Here is a 19,570-nt window from a genome sequence, read left to right as displayed (position 1 = left end):
TGACCTAAATCAAGTCCCTTATGATTATACAGTAGAAGTGAGAAATAGATTTAAGGGCCTAGATCTGATAGATAGAGTGCCTGATGAACTATGGACTAGGTTCATGATATTGTACAGGAGACAGGGATCAAGACCATCCCCATGGAAAAGAAATGCAAAAAAGCAAAATGGCTGTCTGGGGAAACCTTACAAATAGCTGTGAAAAGAAGAGAGGCAAAAAGCAAAGGAGAAAAGGAAAGATATAAGCATATGAATGCAGAGTTCCAAAGAACAGCAAGGAGAATAAGAAAGCCTTCCTCAGCGATCAATGCAAAGAAATAGAGGAAAACAACAGAATGGGAAAGACTAGAGATCTCTTCAAGAAAATTAGAGATACCAAGGGGACATTTCACGCAAAGATGGGCTTGATAAAGGACAGAAACGGTATGGACCTAACAGAAGCAGAAGATATTAAGAAGAGGTGGCAAGAATACACAGAAGAACTGTACAAAAAAATCTTCACGACCAAGATAATCACGATGGTGTGATCACTCACCTAGAGCCAGACATCCTGGAATGTGAAGTCAAGTGGGCCTCATAAAGCATCACTACGAACAAAGCTAGTGGAGGTGATGGAATTCCAGTAGAGCTATTTCAAATCCTAAAAGATGATGCTGTGAAAGTGCTGCACTCAATATGCCAGCAAATTTGGAAAGCTCAGCAGTGGCCACAGGACTGGAAAAGGTCAGTTTTCACTCCAATCCCAAAGACAGGCAATGCCAAAGAATGCTCAAACTACCGCACAATTGCACTCATCTCACATGCTAGTACGGTAATGCTTAAAATTCTCCAAGCCAGGCTTCAGCAATATGTGAACTGTGAACTTCCTGACGTTGAAGCTGGATTTAGAAAAGGCAGAGGAACCAGAGATCAAATTGCCAACATCTGCTGGATCATCAAAAAAGCAAGAGAGTTCCAGAAAAACATCTATTTCTGCTTTATTGACTATGCCAAAGCCTTTGACTGTGTGGATCACAGCCAAAATTCTGAAAGACATGGGAATACCAGACCACCTGACCTGCCTCTTGAGAAACCTCTATGCAGGTCAGGAAGCAACAGTTAGAACTGGACATGGAACAACAGACTGGTTCCAAATAGGAAAAGGAGTACGTCAAGGCTGTATACTGTCACCCTGCTTATTTAACTTATATGCAGAGGACATCATGAGAAACGCTGGGCTGGAAGAAGCACAAGCTGGAATCAAGATTGCCGGGAGAAATATTAATAACCTCAGATATGCAGATGACACCACCCTTATGGCACAAACTGAAGAGGAACTAAAAAGCCTCTTGATGAGAGTGAAAGAGGAGAGTGAAAATGTTGGCTTAAAGCTCAACATTCAGAAAACGAAGATCATGGCATCTGGTCCCATCACTTCATGGGAAATAGATGGGGAAACAGTGTCCGACTTTATTTTGGGGGGGCTCCAAAATCACTGCAGATGGTGACTGCAGCCATGAAATTAAAAGATGCTTACTCCTTCGAAGAAAAGTTATGACCAACCTAGACAGCATGTTGAAAAGCAGAGACATTACTTTGCCAACAAAGGTCCGTCTAGTCAAGGCTCTGGTTTTCCCAGTGGTCATGTATGAATGTGAGAGTTGGACTGTGAAGAAAGCTGAGTGCGGAAGAATTGATGCGTTTGAACTGTGGTGTTGGAGGGGAGACTTGAGAGTCCCTTGGACTGCAAAGACATCCAACCAGTCCATTCTAAAGGAGATCAGTCCTGGGATTTCTTTGGAAGGAATGATGCTAAAGCTGAAACTCCAGTACTTTGGCCACCTCATGCGAAGAGTTGACTCACTGGAAAAGACTCTGATGCTGGGAGGGATTGGGGGCAGGAGGAGAAGGGGACGACAGAGGATAAGATGGCTAGATGACATCACTGACTCAATGCATGTGAGTCTGAGTGAACTCTGGGAGTTGGTGATGGACAGGGAGGCCTGGCGTGCTTCAATTCATGGGGTCGCAAAGAGTTGGACACGACTGAGTGACTGAACTGAACTGATCCCATAGTTCATTGCAAACATACAGGAATACAACAGACATGTATATCTGATCTTGTATGTTACAGCATTGCTAAACTCACATATTCAATTTTGTATAGATTCCTTAAGATTGTATACAGAGACGATCCCATGATCTGTGTATAAAGACTAATTTCTCTCCAATGCGTATGCCTTTTTTTTTTTTCCTTATTTTGCTGCACTGGCTAAAACACCTCTAGTACAATGTTGAACAGGAGCAGTAAAAGCAGAAATCCTTGCCTGTATACCCAATCAATTCCAGAAGAAAACATTCAGACTTCTACCATGAAGTACAATGTAAATCACAGATTTTTTTCTGTAAATGCTGTTTATCAGGCTGAAAAGATAAGAGTTTTTATCAAGAAATAAATATCAAATTCCGCTACATACTTTTTCTGCATCTTTTGTTATGATCTCATCATTTTTCTTATTTTCAGTCTGTTAATAGAATGAATCTTTAAAAGTCATTTATTCCTCAAAGTTAAAATCAACTTGATAGAACCTTTGGAGCATTCTGTGAATTAAGAAGCAGACATGAAGACAGCTTCAAGAAACTAGCAAAGCAGAGGTAAGCCATCCCATTCTGTCTTGGCTCTGGTTTGTTATGTCACAGTTCCTTTATCCAATAGAGATGCAGAAGCGAGAGAAAGGAAGCCACACCCACCTGGGTCAAGACCCTGTGTTAAAGGCTGATGGGTGACACCACACAGTAGACAATGACCACACAAGGCCTGGTTGGTCTGTCACTAAAACCTGATTCCAGGACAAGTCATGAAGGGAGTAATTAAAAACAGGCATTCTAAGCAAAAGATAGATAATCTGGTAGGCAGAGGAAAAGGAGAAAGGAAAATGCACAGAGGGCATCTGCAGGTCCTGGAGCGTAGGGCAGACACCTTGTCGCTGCCTCCTCTCTGACAAAGCCACCACCACGCCCATGCAGCCCGCCAGCCCTCGAGCCAGAGCACTGCACTGTCCGGTCTCTCAGCAAAGCCACAGCTGTGACCACCACGCACCACGAGGTCCATCAGACAGATGCCAACTTGTGTCCCTCGGAAGTGCTCTTGGACCCTGGCATAGAATCTGCACATGGGTGTAGGAGGGGCCAGAGATGTGGAACCTCAACCTCAGACTGGCCAGGATACTCACAGAGTCCCAGCGCCAAGCAACACACTAAGCCAGAGGGAGACCAACAGTCTGGCTTGCAAACCCCAAGCTCATTGAGCAAACGTGTCACCTGCCTGTTTCCAGGAAAAGAAAACCCCTCCTGACCTTCGATACCTCCATGTGTAAGGCCTCCAATTCCCCTGCAGCCTTTGAAATATATCACCACTGGACTGCTTCTCACCCTGGAAACCTGTTTACAGGTCCAACCAAGCCAGAAAACAACAAAACTGACATCTTTTAGTCAAACAGTGTAATTAAAAAACTCAACTTCCTAAATTAAAGGAAACACTTCCCTGATACCAAGCTGAAGGATCAATAGTCCAGAACTGGAAACATGTGAACAAATCTCTCATCAGGGAACTTCCCTTCAAAAGGGATTTGTTGACATACTTAAAAAAAATAACTTAGAATAGTATGTAAAAGATTTTAATGCATTCTTTTTACACTTCATCATAAACATGATATACCAAAATAATAAATTTACTCACTTGTCTTTTAGCTTCTCTCAGTTTTCTCTTGAGGGCTGTCAGAATTCTTTGTACTTCCCATAATCTCTCCTCTTTCGATAAATCCTTTATCCCGCCCTGTAGATCTCGATGTAAACAATTCAAAAGAAACTCCTAGAAAGTAATACACCACACACTGAATAGGATTTCACGTCTTATCATCTTAAAGCCACATGCCATTTCTAAAGATGCAAAATCGACTACTTTTCAGTTATCATTAAAGAAATGACATAATGGCACAGATTGTGTTTTCAAGGCTATGATTGAAAAATCCTCTGTAGTTTTTCTGCCTGAGCACTAGGTTCTAATCCATCAGCATACACTGGTTCCCAGCAGTCAATTCACATCCCTTCCCCCAACAATATCAACTACTAAGAAACAGGAACTTGGAAAGGACAGGGAAGAAAAGCAAGCAGGGATCTTATGTGTTACATGAGAACAAAAGATGCAATAATAATCAAACGTAAGTAAATGTCTTAGTCTTGAGTTTCTTACTGGGCTTGCCAAGCACACACTACTGACCAGCGCTATTTCAGGAAAGCACAGGATCCGGGGTTAAACCCTGGTTGTAAAACTTGGTAATAAACCAGGTGACACAGAGTAAGTTATTTACCTCTGCCAACTTTCATTATTCTCATCTGTAAATAAGGCCAATAAATGCAGCCTTGTTCAGATAAGGCAACATTTTTGGACTGCTTGAAACATACCTGGCACCTTGCTGAACATTTTTAACACATTATTTCATTTAAGGTCATCTTCTGATCAAACCTAGGAGAGGACTTACTTTTAAATGCAATCCCCAAGCCTTAAGGTTAAGCAATGTGCCTTATTTGGTCACTCAGGAGCAGAGCAAGAATTTCAAGCCAGGTCTTTTGATTTCCAAACCTGTGCTCTGTGTACCATGATATCCTGACTTAATGAGCATGAATCAGCATCACATGGGAAGTTCTGGCCTTGGTGTGCCATGAAGAACGTGCCCGAAAGCTACATACACACAGAAGCGCTAAAGGGCCAGGGACTCATGGGCCGTCAGCACCCGTCTCCCGCAGGGTCAGTGCGAGGGCAGCTCGGGGGCCGGAGGGCGGCAGGCACACACCTGTCTCCGGATCTCCTCCTTGATGCTCTCCTGTGTCTCGGGCAGTGTGGGCATCGTGGCCATGTTAGACCATCGCAGGGGCTTCGTCACTTGCTTCAGTGTCACATTTCCAAAGAGCTCTTGCACGTGTGTGAAAAATACATAGAGAACACGATTGCTAATCTAAAAAAAACAGGATTTACAAGAAAAATATTAAAATCATTTCATTTCATTTGTGTCTATTGCCTAAGTACCTCTTTTAATCCTCAGGAGTCACAAGACATGCTTTGCTACTTAATGGCCAATTTAAAGAAGAGAATGAGAAAGTATGGATTAAGTGGTAGACTCAGCACTATGAGGGACTGGGGGAAAAGCCAAGAAAGGGATGCAGAGGTTGATTATCATTGATTTATTCTGTTTTAGCACTAGAGCTGGAGAAGGCAATGGCAACCCACTCCAGTACTCTTGCCTGGAAAATCCCATGGACAGAGAAGACTGGAAGGCTGCAGTCCATGGAGTTGCTGAGGGTCGGACACAACTGAGCGACTTCACTTTCACTTTTCACTTTCATGCATTGGAGAAGGCAATGGCAACCCATTCCAGTGCTCTTGCCTGGAGAATCCCAGGGACAGCAGAGCCTGGTGGGCTGCTGTCTATGGGTTCGCACAGAGTCAGACACCACTGAAGCGATTTAGCAGCAGCAGCAGCAGCACTAGAGCATTAACTGATTTTTTAAATCCTACGTTCTTTATTTTCTGGTTACTATGAGGCATTCTAACACACGCGACTGGATCAACTGAGGAACAGGCGAGCCTGTGGCTACAGAGCTGGGCTGAGCATGGGAACCCCAACTCCAGGGACAAACACCTTCCAGGAAACTCCAAAGCTCAGATGCTAAGACACCAGGATGTTAGGTGGCTAAATAGCTAGTAAAAGAAACTGTTTCCTACCTAACTTACTCTGACAACACACCTGCATCTTCTGTGACACCACCATCCCTATTATAGAAATACTACGTAATAATGTAACATTTACCAAATTCTGAAACTTAACTAACAGGAAATTTAAGGAACATCTTGTTTCCAAGCTATAAGCAATGAGCAATGAAGGAATCTTCAGTGAAAGAAAAAAAACTGTTACACGTAACAGTGTGCTGTAACAGTGACCAACAAGTGACCTGGTGTATTCACCAAGAGGGCTTAAAACAAAAACTATAACCCCTCATTATTCTGCCCTCTATTTCTGGCCAGAGTGAAATACCAGTAACTCCAGTAAAGGAACTCACCACACATTCTATGCCAGCACCAAGTGAGCAGCAGGAAATGAAGACCAGGAATTTACGTTACAAAGAATCACCACCCACCTCCTTGAAATGCCTCCCCAGGTTAAGATTCTATAAAATACTTCATATAAGCTTCATGACTGAAACCTTCAGGTTAAGTTCCTGACCAAATGAATAATGTCAGGCCCCCTTGGGCCTGAGTCTGTATGTCTGTGTGACATGACTGAGCAGTAATGCTATTTGATGGAGTAACTGAAATCTTTAAAACTCTGTAGATGAACTGGGACTGCAGGTACCCAGGCTCCTCCTCCACTAAGGACAGGTCACTGTCATCAGGAGCTGCTTATAGACCTACACCCAAACCTGAACAATACTCAGATTTCATAGGCACAGCTAAAAGGTCAACATGCCTACCACCTTTCACGTCAACACCATCCACACTGTGAAAGAAAACAGCAACACTCAAGCCAGGCCCTTGCCCACTGTCCCTGGTCCACTGCTTGGTGTATGACTCGGAACAGGAAGCGCCCTCGCCCCAACCCCAAGGGCCCACATGTGTGCCAGGAAGGCCGTGTACCTGGACAGTGGGGCTGAGCACTATGGAAATGTTCTGGATGTTCATTTTTGTTTCCAGTTCCTTGGCAATAACATGGTCCATGTGCACGATGAGCCAAGAGATGAGAAGGCGGCTGCACTCGGGCAGCTCTTCCAGCAGGCGCTGGAACTCCTGCACCTTCTCGGCCTCCGAGCTCCGGCCACACGCCTCCTCGAAGCGAGGCAGGAGCTCCTTGGTCAGCAGGTTCTCAGGCAGGTCCCGCAGGTACTGCTTTAGCAAACTGGCCACCGTGTTCGGCTCATACTCTTCCAAGTTTGGAGACTCCTCTCTGTCGTAGGCTGCTTTCAGCTCATCCACCTTGGATTTAATTCCTGAGAACATTCAAATTCAGAACAAATAAAAGTGTCAAGGAAAAAAAATCAAATACACAGCTTTCTTCCCCAGCATGCCCACCATCACCCCTGGGGGAGATGGGAAAAGAGCCAACCTGGCATGTTAACTGTTTGTCTGCATATTGTTCACACAATTCCTCCGTGAATAAGAGAGAAGGCTACACTCTGAGGACGAATTTAGCCAAACGCTAAATGATAATGGAAAAACAATATTCAGAACAAAGATCACAGCAAACACAGAAACATTAAGCAAATATGCCAATCGATTAAGGGAAAATATGTTTTTAAAGATTAGGTAGGCAAAAGTTAAACTATAATTCGAGCATAAGCCTTCCTCTATATGAGTGGCCAACTGCTTTTTCTAACCAGTCACAAAACTGACAATATAAAATACAACTCAGTACACACAAGCACGCTGCAAAAAGGTGTGGGTGAGTACTTTTTTATAAATAAAAACTGTATCAAATGGAAAAGGTGAGCTCACCATCTAAACAAAGTGTCTGAAAATTATTCCCCAATAAATACCTAATTTCTAATAATACCTAATATCTAATTTCTACATTTAAATTCTTTACATGTTTTCTTAATCTAAAACAGGGCTAGAACCAAAAAAAAAAGTGAAATCTGGGTTACTAAAATCTAATTGTCTTGCTTTTCTTACTGGTCAGAAAGAAATACACATAAATGTTTTTAAGACACTAAGTATGTAAGTCTTGACTCCAATCTGCATTTAAGACAGAATTCAGTGACACTGAGTGCTCACTCATGAGAGCACAAAGTAGCTTCAGCTGTCTTCAATACTTGAAACTTCAGGCCAAGGTGTGACGCTATACACAACAGAATGCCACTCAGCTACAAACAAGAACGAAATCCTGCCACTGGCAACAGCATGGCTCAACCTGGAGGGTGTTAAGCTACATGAAATAAGTCAGAGAAAGACAAGTACTTCCTTTCTGGAATCTAAACAAACAAAGCAGCGAATGTAACAAAAAAGAAACAGACTCAGACATAGAAAACAAGTCAGTGGTCACCAGAGGGGAGAGGAAGCCTGAGGGCTAAGTTAGAGGTGGGGAACTAAGAGGCACACACTCAATATGCAAAGTAAACACACTCCACAGTACAGCACAGGGAACACGGCCAGTGTTTCACAACAACTGTGACTGGAATATCATCTTTAAAAGTAGCGAACCACGGTTGTATCTCTGAAACTTAAAGAATATTGTACATCAACCATACTTCAATTAAAAAAAAACTTTAGGCCAGTTATTGAAAACAAGCCACGAATTGAGGCTGACATTGTAATGGTAAACATTACAAAACCTTTTAATGGCATCACAGTAAATCAGTAACTCAATCCAGCACTGACAAAACCCCCCCAGCAATTCCAAATAGGAAAATAATAATATGGATTTTATTTTGCTATAATCTTCATTTTGAGGTGGAAAAGTTAGAAAATAATTCCTATTTTCTTACTTTTCTGAATAAAATATGGTGATGATAACTTTAATTGAAATTCCTGATGACCTCCTCTCTCATGAATACCTTGTAGATGTGTAATTTTGCCCCAGCAGTGCCTGCCCAGAAAATGGCACAAGTGAACAATTAGAGTATGTGTTTAGTCTGTTACTCAGAAATTGTTACCAAAATGCTTTCCTTTTAAAAACTGAACACTTCAAAGTCTCAAGTACAGAAAGAGCAGATGACAAGAGATTCGTTCTAAAACTAGAACTTGGACATGAATAAGTGTGAATCAAAGTTATCCATGAAAAAGCAATACTACTAGCATTCGAAAAGAAAAGTCACAGGCACGGTTCTGCAGTCCCGAATGCTGAGTGCAGTGTTCTGCCAGAGCCTCACAGATAAACACAGAACTGATCAAAGCAGGTGCTCGCTCTCCAAGGAGCCAAGGACCAGGGGTGCAGCTCAGTGTCGAACAGAGCAGACATCCCACACCTCCAGCGGCAAAAGAATACAAACATAGAAAATCAGGACAAAGTCAAGAGAGCCCTCTGAACACGCTGTAGGAACCTTCAGAGAAGCTTTCACCTAAAATGAAATTTCCTCATGCCTATCAGAATCACGAGCGAGAAGCAGCTACGTTAGTATTGTGTAGATCTTTAAAAATCCATCATTAATTTTTCTTAAAAGGCAAGTTTTACATTCAGTTAAATATGTTTATTTTATGTAACTAAGAAGTTATAAGTTAAAATTCAGTGCCTAATTCATTTTCTTATTTTCTATAAAATAGCAGCATATTAGCCAAAACACTTAAACGACATGTTATCTGTGGGCTACGTAACAGTCTCCCCAGTTATCAAACATGCCTGCCCTTTCTTAACAAACAAAGGGCATATCAAATTACCTTCAAGAAATGTGCATGAACCAATTAAATGGAAAAACTAAATCTAGTCTCTTTATTCTAAATGTGTATGATCTAACTCCTCATGAATATGCATGAGCAACAATGCATGTTACAGCCTCAGTCATGGGAAGGTGCGGAGCGACAGCACGGGGGTCGCACAGGTAGCAGCTGCATCCTCCACCAACACCTAAGCCACACTGCTTTGTAAGAACAGAGGCTCAATTTTGGACCACACGTGTCTAGTTCGACTTTAGACACCCAATAGGAATCACACTCCTGCCAAGTACAAGATGTCAGTTTTCACACACACAGAATGTAGGAAAATGGAACCTAGACTTCACTAACATTATGTCAGAGCCACAGCTGACCTAGAGGAATCCACCCCTGGGGTCTAAACACTTAGCAAGAACAGCCCATCCCTCAGCTGGACTGAGGAAAAACTCACACGACAGCGTCAGTCACGGTGTCTCATGGCCAAGACACATCCTGGACGCAGACGCCAGATGCCCTTCCTCCCTGCTGACCTCCTCCCAGCACCCAGCCTCTCGGGGGCACCCAGGTGAAGGGTGCTGGCCACACACGCCAGGCACTGCACAATCAACCCACTGTGAGCCCTCCTAACGGGGGTGTGGGGATTGAGTAAAAAGGCAGCATGCGCGCGCGCACACACACACACACACACACACACACGGACACAGTGTGGAGCCTTTGTTCAACTGGAAGGACCAAGGACATGAATGAGGCTTAGGACCCAGGTCACAATCTTGCTCCCAAGTATTCTGCTCCTTCCTGTGAAACACAGAGGCAAGCCGACCGCTAGCAAGCAGCGCGGCCCTCACCTGACACCCTGTAGATGCCCTCGCACTTCATGCCGTGCTTCTCCACGTAGTCCACGCACTCCCGGAAGACCGCGGGCAGCCGCACGCCGTCGTACATCATGGTCCTCTCCACCGCATCGGCCAGCGGGACCCCGAAGATGGGCCTGAGGCTCGGGACATCCAGCTGAGGCACCTCTGTCTCCTGAATCGGCTTCTTCTTCTTCTTCTTCTCCTTCCACTGTTTAACCACGTCAGCTGCTGTCAAGTCTTTCGACTTCTTCTCTTTATGCTTCTCCTCTTTGTGCTTTTCTTCTTTATGTTTTTCCTCTTTGGGTTTCTCTTTTATTTTAAAATCCTTCTCTTTCTTTTTAGAAAAGCTGGGCTTCTTGAAGACATGGATCCCCTTGGACCTCTTCATTTTGGAAGGACTTTCGGCTTCTTCCCCCGAACTATCTTCCTGAAAGGCAGCATAGCCTTCAGCTGCCAAAGAAACGCAGGAAGCGTGAGTCACAGTCTGCTGAATGTCACACTGTCCGTTTTTTATGTTTAAAACAGGACCAAAGAAGAGTCACCCGGCCTTGGCGACCTAGCTTTCCACCTGTGGCCCAGCCCTCCTGTTTTCCCAGCCACTCATCTCGGCTGAACGGTATTGCTATGACATCCCTCAACCACAAGAGGGCAACGTGACCAGAGCTAGTTACCCTTGCAACTGGTTTTATTTTATACATATGCGCAAGAAGGAACTTTTACAAACCAAATTACTGTAAATAATCATTTATTATTTCAAATTATTTGGAAAGAATCCCACCATCAGACACAACATTCCTGCACAGTCGGAAGAACATCCTCTAACCTACACTTCTCTTAGCTTAGGTTTTTCTATTTGGTGCCTGGAATCTGAAGCCATCTCCAGTCACAATTGGAGATGCAGGACTGTGTAGGTGATCTTTTCCTCCCCACCGCATCTGGCTCCCGGGTCTCTGGCTGGTAAGTTCCTTCTGGGGCAGCAGCACGGATGGAGCTTCCTCTGCGGAGGACCAACCAGGAAACCCCTAACCTCGAGTGTCAGCCATGCCCGAGTCAGAAGCCTGGGTTTCACACTGACAGCTACTCAATATCAGAGCTGCCCTAGTTTGGCTTCCTTGTTTTTTGGGTTTTTTTTAAACATCTAAAACTCTCCTGTTCTTTTCTTTACCCTAATATCTTACAAGCTAAAATAGAAATTAATAATAGAGATTCTATAACAGAGATTAAAGGTACTGCATAAATTTCCCTCTAGTTAAAATACCACGAACTCCACACCAACCAGAATGGCAAAAGAACATGATACTGGGGTGGCCAAAAAGTTCATTTGAGTTTTTCTGTAACATTGTACAGGAAAACCTGAACTTTCCGGCCAACCCAATAATAGAAAGCTATCATCCTCCCTACAGAACAGGAATGCCATATGGGCGTGTCGTGGCCTCTGCTTAAGAAAACAAATACACTGTCTTTTACTATGTGCCCCAACTGGCCTACACAACCTCACCAAGACAGTGAGACTCCATAAGCACAAAATTTCAACAATTATTTTTCATACATTATTTTAAAAAACCAACTTAAGAAACCTCCACCAGAAAACTTTACCACTTCTGGAAATTCAGTATTTTTACTTGCAACAGTAAGACCCTAAAATACAAAAACTGAGACCCTGAAAAGAAAATATAAAGCAGGAGTCCCTGGATATAGGATGGCAGGTACACGTGACTAGAGCAGATATTTATCTAGAGTAAAGCCACAGCACAGAGGAAACGGTACTTACTCCTTTTTTCCTTTTTCTTGAACTTTCCTTTCTTCTTCCCATGGTCCTTCTCATCGTCAGACACTACATCGGGAGGCTCGTGGAGGCTGTCGTGGGGGGGTGAGGGCTCGCCCGTGCGGTACAGCCCGGGAAACTTGGTGGGGCTGATCTCCTCGGAGCTGGGGGTGCGTGTGAGCCCGCCGCCATGCTCCACCCTGCGGTGCTCACTGGGGCTGCTGGTGGGGGGCAGGAAGCACTCGGTCATGCTGCCTCCCTGATCTCCCTGATGACAGCGAGCAGGGCTTCTCGGTCACCTATCCATCACACCTGCGGGAGACAGAGCATCATGATCACCTGGTGGCCACCAGCACCCAGGGGCAGCAGACAGACACACAGCTCGGCAAACCCCCCTCAAGAACCGTCGCTGGTTTTGTCATCTTGAGTTGCATTTGTGCCTCACACATGCACGTCAGTTCTCAAAAAGCTGAAAGCACTGGATCTTCAAGTGTGAGGAAAATTAACCAAATGAAAGGACATAGGACATCAAGGCAGGGCAGAGTTTCTCCCAAAAAGAGCCCACCGCTGTAAGAGGTTTCATTTCGATTGCTATCCAACAGAAACCTTAATTTTTCTTAAGTTATGACCAAACAACCATGAGTAACAAGACTCTTTATATAACTACACATGAACAGTTCAGTGTCATTAGTAAAATTTACAAAACAGTGACAGATGTAGTGACTCACACAGGTTCAGATCATTAGCTGCAGTTACATACTGCAGTAGGCAATCCACGTGTTGATACAGCTAACAGAGGGAGAAACTCACTTGCTCATTCCTAAACTGCACACAAAACAGTTTTGCTAGAATGGACACCACAAAGGAAAATGTGGAGAAATACCAAGGTTCTGCTGTGCAGCACAGGAACTGTACTCAATATCATGTGATAAACCAGAAGGGAAAGTATGAAAAAGAATATATATGCGTGGGTATATGTGTGTAACTGAACCACGGTGCTGCACAGCAATAATTAACACAACTTTGTAATCCAGCTATATTTCAATAATAAAAAATTTTTAAGAAATAATAAAAAGGTACAAATGTAAGAAAAGCTCAAGATCTGTTCACATTTTTCTTCTTCATTACACAACGGTACACAGTTTAAGTACCATGCTCAAAAGTGAATTATGTTAGTTCTTACTCCTCTTTAATGTTTTTATAATATTCATCTGAAAAACTACCAGAATCACTTCTCTTTGCACTGATTTAAGGCACAAAGTGAAGAGGAACTAAAAAGCCTCTTGATGAAAGTGAAAGAGGAGAGTGAAAATGTTGGCTTAAAGCTCAACATTCAGAAAACGAAGATCATGGCATCTGGTCCCATCACTTCATGGGAAATAGATGGGGAAACAGTGTCAGACTTTATTTTTTGGGCTCCAAAATCACTGCAGACAGTGATTGCAGCCATGAAATTAAAAGACGCTTACTCCTTGAAAGGAAAGTTATGACCAACCTAGATAACATATTGGAAAGCAGAGACATTACTTTGCCAACAAAGGTTCGTCTAGTCAAGGCTATGGTTTTCCCAGTAGTCATGTATGGATGTTAAGAGTTGGACTGTGAAGAAAGCTGAGTGCAGAAGAACTGATGCTTTTGAACTGTGGTGTTGGAAAAGACTCTTGAGAGTCCCTTGGACTGCAAGGAGATCCAACCAGTCCATTCTAAAGGAGATCAGTCCTGGGTGTTCTTTGGAAGGAATGATGCTAAAGCTGAAACTCCAGTACTTTGGCCACCTGATGCGAAGAGTTGAATCATTGGAAAAGACTGATGCTGGGAGGGATTGGGGGCAGGAGGAGAAGGGGACAACAGAGGATGAGATGGCTGGATGGCATCAGCGACTCGATGGATGTGAATTTGAGTGAACGCAGGGAGTTGGTGATGGACGGGGAGGCCTGGCGTGATGCAATTCAGGGGGTCGCAAAGAGTCGGACACGACTGAGCAACTGAACTGAACTGAAGGTGATTTTGAAATTTTAAAAACACACAAATACAAGTAATAACTGATAAATCTGACCATAAACAAAGTCAAAAGACAAGCAAATGTGAAAAAAAAAGTGTAAATTATGACAGCGAACTTTTCTAAAAAGCAGAGTTCTCACAAATCAATGAAAATTTCAGCATAGCAAGAATGTGAAGCAGTTCACAGGAAAATGACTAATATCCACATGAAAATAACATTCAAGTACAATTGCAATTTTTAAGAACATAAGACGGTAAGTTAGAATTTTTATAACATCAGACTGGCAAAGAACAAAAAAGGGTCTATAATATACCAAGTGCTGGTAAGGGTGTGAATATCCACTAAGGGAGAATATCCACCAACAGCTGAAGTATAAACCAGCACAGTCTTTTCTGAAAAGCAACTTGGCAAAATCTATCAAAGTTTTAAATGTGCTCTCTTTGATCTAAGAATTCCTCTTTTTAGGAACTTATCCTTCAGACATCCTTTTATAAGCACTCAAAGATGTGCACATGAAAATAATCATTTTAGCACTGTGAAAGCAAAGACAGCAAAATCTAAATGGCTATCAATGAAAGACACATTGAATTAGGCTTGATCCAAATAATGGAACATAAAGTCACACACAAGCCATCTCTGACACAGTAAACCATTGTTAAGTCTCCGAAGCTGTGAAAGAGGAGGGAGAGAAAGATCTCCTTTTATTTTGAGCCTTACCACGCCGTCTATCACTTTACTGCTATTATCACGCTTTTCTAATGAACAGGCCATGTTTTTTTAGTCTCATAAAAATGTTTCTGACAATATTTAATAGTCTGAGGAAAGCAATTCACAGCACAGTATCAACTTTTAAATATACAAGCACACAGAAAATGTAAGAACAAGGGAACTTTAGTAACAATTATCTCTAAATTAAAAAGGTTATAAGTGATCTTTTCACTTGTTTACGTTTCATCAGCTTTCTACCAGGACAGTATACACTACTACTTGCCCAAGCTAAGCAGGAAAAACATTAAACGAGAAATTTCATCAAAGGAACTGTGAGCCTCGTTGTCACTCCAATTCTCTGGTTTTACTTCATGGGTCCTGATAGCTGGTTTTTTTTTTAAAATATATTCTTTTCTTAACTGAAGGGATGAGAGTTTAAAGGGAGCTAAGATGCCACCAGCCTATCGGTTATGTATCACAGGTGGGGAAACTGAGGTCTGAAGAGCGGAGAGCGAAACCCCGGGAGCAGGCAGGAGCAGCTCGCCCCGACCCGGGCCGCACGCCTCCCTGCGCTGTCTCCTCCGCGCTGGGACCCGCCTTCCTCCCAGGAGTCCTGCTTGGCCCGCTCATACCTATCTTTCCGCATAAGGCCCGCAGATGGGCACAAGGAATCTTTCTGGAGTGACGGCAACAGTCTAGATTTGGATTGTGGTGATGGTTACAAACTGTAAATTGACATTTTAAGTGGGTGAAATCTTATGGTACGCAAATTACACCTAAATAAAGCTGTTAAAAAAAGGATCAAGTACCAGCACCCCTTTCTCCAGGAATCCCCGCTCATGCCTCACACGGCCCAGGCTAAGCCGTGCCCGCCTCCCAAGCTACAGAATCAAGGAGCACACCTGGGTGCCACACTGGGCCTTAAGGACCTGTGCATGGGGCCATCTTGCCCAGTAATTAGCAAGCCTAACCTCATGCGAAGAGTCGACTCACTGGAAAAGACTCTGATGCTGGGAGGGATTGGGGGCAGGAGGAGAGGGGACGACCGAGGATGAGATGGCTGGATGGCATCACAGACTCGATGGTAGTGAGTCTGAGTGAACTCCGGGAGCTGGTGATGGACAGGGAGGCCTGGCGTGCTGCGATTCATGGGGTCGCAGAGTCGGACATGACTGAGCTGAACTGAACATTTAACACAGCACAGGCTGCACAGGAAGTAGCCAGACGTTTCCTTAACCAGCTAAACCCACTAACAAGTCTCTTCCATGTTCTCAACATGCTGTGTCCCGCTGACGACACTAAGATGAGGAGAAATGACCTGGCCCTCAGCCTCCAATTACAGAAACAAAGAAAGGAAACACATATTTTATTTGAGTTCTGTGGCTTCAGGAACTTTCACATCACCTGACACGTCCTGTGAGAAAAGTGTCTTTCCAGGTTTACAAACTGTAGAACTAAGGCTCAGAGAAGTGAAGTCACTTATCCTACTCCACACAGCAAGAGGTAAAACTGGGAGGGAAACACACGTTCTTTCTGCTGAAGTGCCCTCTGTGTACATGTGTACACACACACACACGAGAGCACACTTATGCCAGGAGGAGCAGCATATTAATGACACAAGCAGAAACGTGGGGCTTGTTATGAGAACAGCAAGAAGACGGGTCTGATGGGAGCAGATTCACGAAGGAGCAACAGAAAACACATGGAAAGACAGGATGCTTCTGAACTGAAAGCCAGCTGGTGCAAGCTGAGGAGGTCACCACCAAGTTCAAGTCCAGAAGCGACACCGCTGGGGCTGAGAGGCATGAGGGCAGGACCACAAATCACAGAACGCAGGTGGGTCTGGACCGCCCCTTACTCTGTACTCTTGCTAATTACTGGGCGAGATGGCCCCATACACAGGTCCTGCACACTGGACTGACCAGGAAGAGTCCTGTTCCTGACACACTGAAGAGATGATCTTGCAAAAACCACTCCAGAGGAACAGCTGCTGCCCTGACTCAGCCATGCATGGCTGGGAGGAGCGGCCGCTGGCGCACAGGATGGAGCGAGGCCGGAACAGAGGTGCAGGGACGGTCCTGAGCTCAGGGAGCCACAGCACCCCTCAGCGTCCTGAGTAAGCGGGCAGAGAGACAGGCCTCGAAGGGCCCACAGGCACTTCAGCATAAACAGCCAAAGGTGAGGGGGGAAAAAGAAATTCCTACTTCTGAGGCAAAAGGAGAAGTGATGTAAACTTGTCAACATTTAAGAAAGATGTCAGCACAGCTAAGAAAAAGACCGCACACTGACAGGCAAAGAAGGCAGACAGGACGAGGCCTCGAGATACGAGGACCAACCCTGATCCCGGAGGGCGCTTTCTGCCTCTGCATCGCAGACTTGCAGCAAAAGATGCCAGAAACCCAGCAATGACAAAAGCCAGCCCTCTCAGCTGAAGGACCAGAAGGGGGCGATCCTTCCAGACAGAAGCCTGGAACAGAGTCTACTCTGCGGTCTCCTCCAGCACAGAGACATAACCGTGCCAGTATGGCGCTGGAGCAAGGGTGGACAGGTTAGTGAACAAAACAGAAACTCCTCAGAGGCACACATATACACAGTCAACTGCCTGTCAACAAAGGCTCCAAAGGAATTCATGGACAAGGAAAGTCTTCAGCAAGGGGTGCAGAGTAACCATGGGGGCAAGAGAGAAGGTCAGCCCTGCATCGCATCACCACGAAGTGTGTATGACAAACTACAGACACAAAACTTCACTGCCAACAACTTAAAACTTCTAAACAGAACACATTTGTGAGCCCTTGGAGGAAGAATTTCCCAGACAGGAACAGAAAGCAATTAACTACTGAATTAAAAGTCCACAAACTAGACTTTTTATCAAAAGCAAAAACTTTCACTTACTATCAAAAGATAGTAAGAAGAAAATTAAGAGTCAAGGCCAAGATGTGGAGAACACACTTAAAGTGTGTGTGTGTGTATGTGTGTCTCACAAGTCTTAAACCCAGGATATATACAGAACTTCTACAGTTCGACAACAACCCAAAACAAAAATGGGCAAAATCAAGCAAACAATTTAGAAAAGAAAATGTATGACTGGTCAATAAGCCCATGAAAAAACCTCCACATCACTAAACATCAAAGAAATGGAAATTCAAACCACAATGAGCTATCAACAGACACCATCCAGAATGGCTGAAGTGCAAACAGAACTATAATTCCTAATGCTGGTGAGGATGTGTGGCACAAGAAATTTAATACACTGCTGGTAGGAATGTAACATTTAACCACTTTGGAAAAGTATTACTATTTGGCAGTATCTAGTTAAACTTTTACCATATGACCCAGCAATTCTCCTGAGTATTTACCCCAGAGAAATGGAAACATATTCACACATACTCACATGATCAGAGTAACTGTATTCATAACAGATAAAAAACAGAAACACATTCCCATTAATAAGCCTGAATAAACAAGCGGAAATATATTCACACAATGGAATACTAGCATTTTTTGAAATGAACAAACTAGTCATCCATACAACAAAACAGATGAACTTCAAGACAGCACTGCAGACACCTGAGATTACATAGTGTATGACTACTCATATGCAGCTCTGGGAGAGGTAAGCTCATCTCCATCACAAGAATCTACAACTGTGGTCCTGGGGTTTGGGGAAGAGGCAGGGACAGAGTACAGAGCAGCTAGAGAGAACCCTCCAGGCTAATGGCTGTGTTCCATGTCCTGACAGGCATGAGGGCTACACACACACACACACACTTGCTGACACACACGATCGTGTTAGTCTCGGGTGTACTAGTGCTCTAATATTTACGTCCATTTTGAAATGAGGACCAGTGGTGAGCCTAGTAACCACCTGTCCCCACACAAAGTTATTTCAACATTATTCCACAGTCCTTACACTGCACGTTACATTTCGAGGCTTTTCTTTTAATAACCTGCACCTCCTGTTCCCCTTCATCTCTTCAACCCTCCACCTCCTTCCCTTCTGGCAACCACACATTTGCTCTCTGTATCTATGAGTCTATTTTCATTCTGTCTTATTTTTCAGATTCTACACATAAGTGAGGTCATATGGTATCTGTTTTTCTCTGTCTGGCTTATCTCACTTAGCAAAATGCCCTCCAGATCTATCTACCCATGGGGTCACACACACACACAAAATTAAACTGTGCCTATCACTGAATTATAAATTATACCTCAGTAAAATCTCACAGATTAGGAAAAAAAACACAGATGCTATGCAGAGATGATCATGAGCCATTAAAAATATGAACTCTCCTCAAATGTTGCAACTCTCACCCTAATGGTTGACATCCCCTCCCAGCCCCCTACACCCCAAATCACTGCAATAGGAATTTCTATTTCCAGTCTTTCCCAAATGAAAGCCTTTGGCTATCTGGAAAAAAATCTCTCTCCAGAAAGAATTTAAGGGAAAAAATGTGACTTCTGTAATAACTAACAAAAACTATTAAAAGTATTTCCATACATCTAGAAATTTACTTTAGAATCCCCCCAAATTATACCTTTGAAATTAAATATTTCATGTAAAAAGAATAGTTATGACAGTTTTAACTGGGGTAAAGCCAAAAATAAGTTTCACAAAATCAGACTCAAACTTAATAAAGACTTAAAAAGCTTCGCTCCTCTAAAGAACCAGGATACACACTGTTCCAACAGTCTCCGCTGCTCACGTACCAGTGTTAACCAGCACATGTAAGAGGAATCACTCACCCACGCCAAAGGATAAAGCGGTATCAGCAGGAAAGACTGACAGCTAAACTGAAGTCTCCTGAAATGAGGTTTTGAAAATAACTCCAATGATTCATTAAACC

General features: G+C 43.6%; 1 protein-coding gene across 4 annotated transcripts in view; it reads right to left on the bottom strand.

Moving 5' to 3' along the window:
- RALBP1 (ralA binding protein 1) overlaps positions 1–19,570 on the bottom strand; it is a 48,566-nt gene that overhangs the window by 13,212 nt on the left and 15,784 nt on the right. For all 4 annotated transcript variants that reach the window (XM_069568649.1, XM_069568647.1, XM_069568648.1 and 1 more), the window contains exons 2-6: positions 12,023–12,328; positions 10,243–10,701; positions 6,671–7,020; positions 4,833–4,994; positions 3,719–3,850 (exon numbers count right to left, since the gene is read on the bottom strand). In XM_069568649.1, coding sequence (XP_069424750.1) covers positions 3,719–3,850; positions 4,833–4,994; positions 6,671–7,020; positions 10,243–10,701; positions 12,023–12,266 — 1,347 coding nt within the window. In that variant the 5' untranslated portion in view covers positions 12,267–12,328. The remainder of the gene's footprint in view (positions 1–3,718; positions 3,851–4,832; positions 4,995–6,670; positions 7,021–10,242; positions 10,702–12,022; positions 12,329–19,570) is intronic.

This window comes from Ovis canadensis, chromosome 23 (assembly GCF_042477335.2).
Source record: "Ovis canadensis isolate MfBH-ARS-UI-01 breed Bighorn chromosome 23, ARS-UI_OviCan_v2, whole genome shotgun sequence".
Classification (NCBI taxonomy): domain Eukaryota; kingdom Metazoa; phylum Chordata; class Mammalia; order Artiodactyla; family Bovidae; genus Ovis; species Ovis canadensis.
The sequence above is the reverse complement of the archived record's forward strand: the minus strand, read 5'-3'. Positions and strand labels throughout refer to the sequence as shown.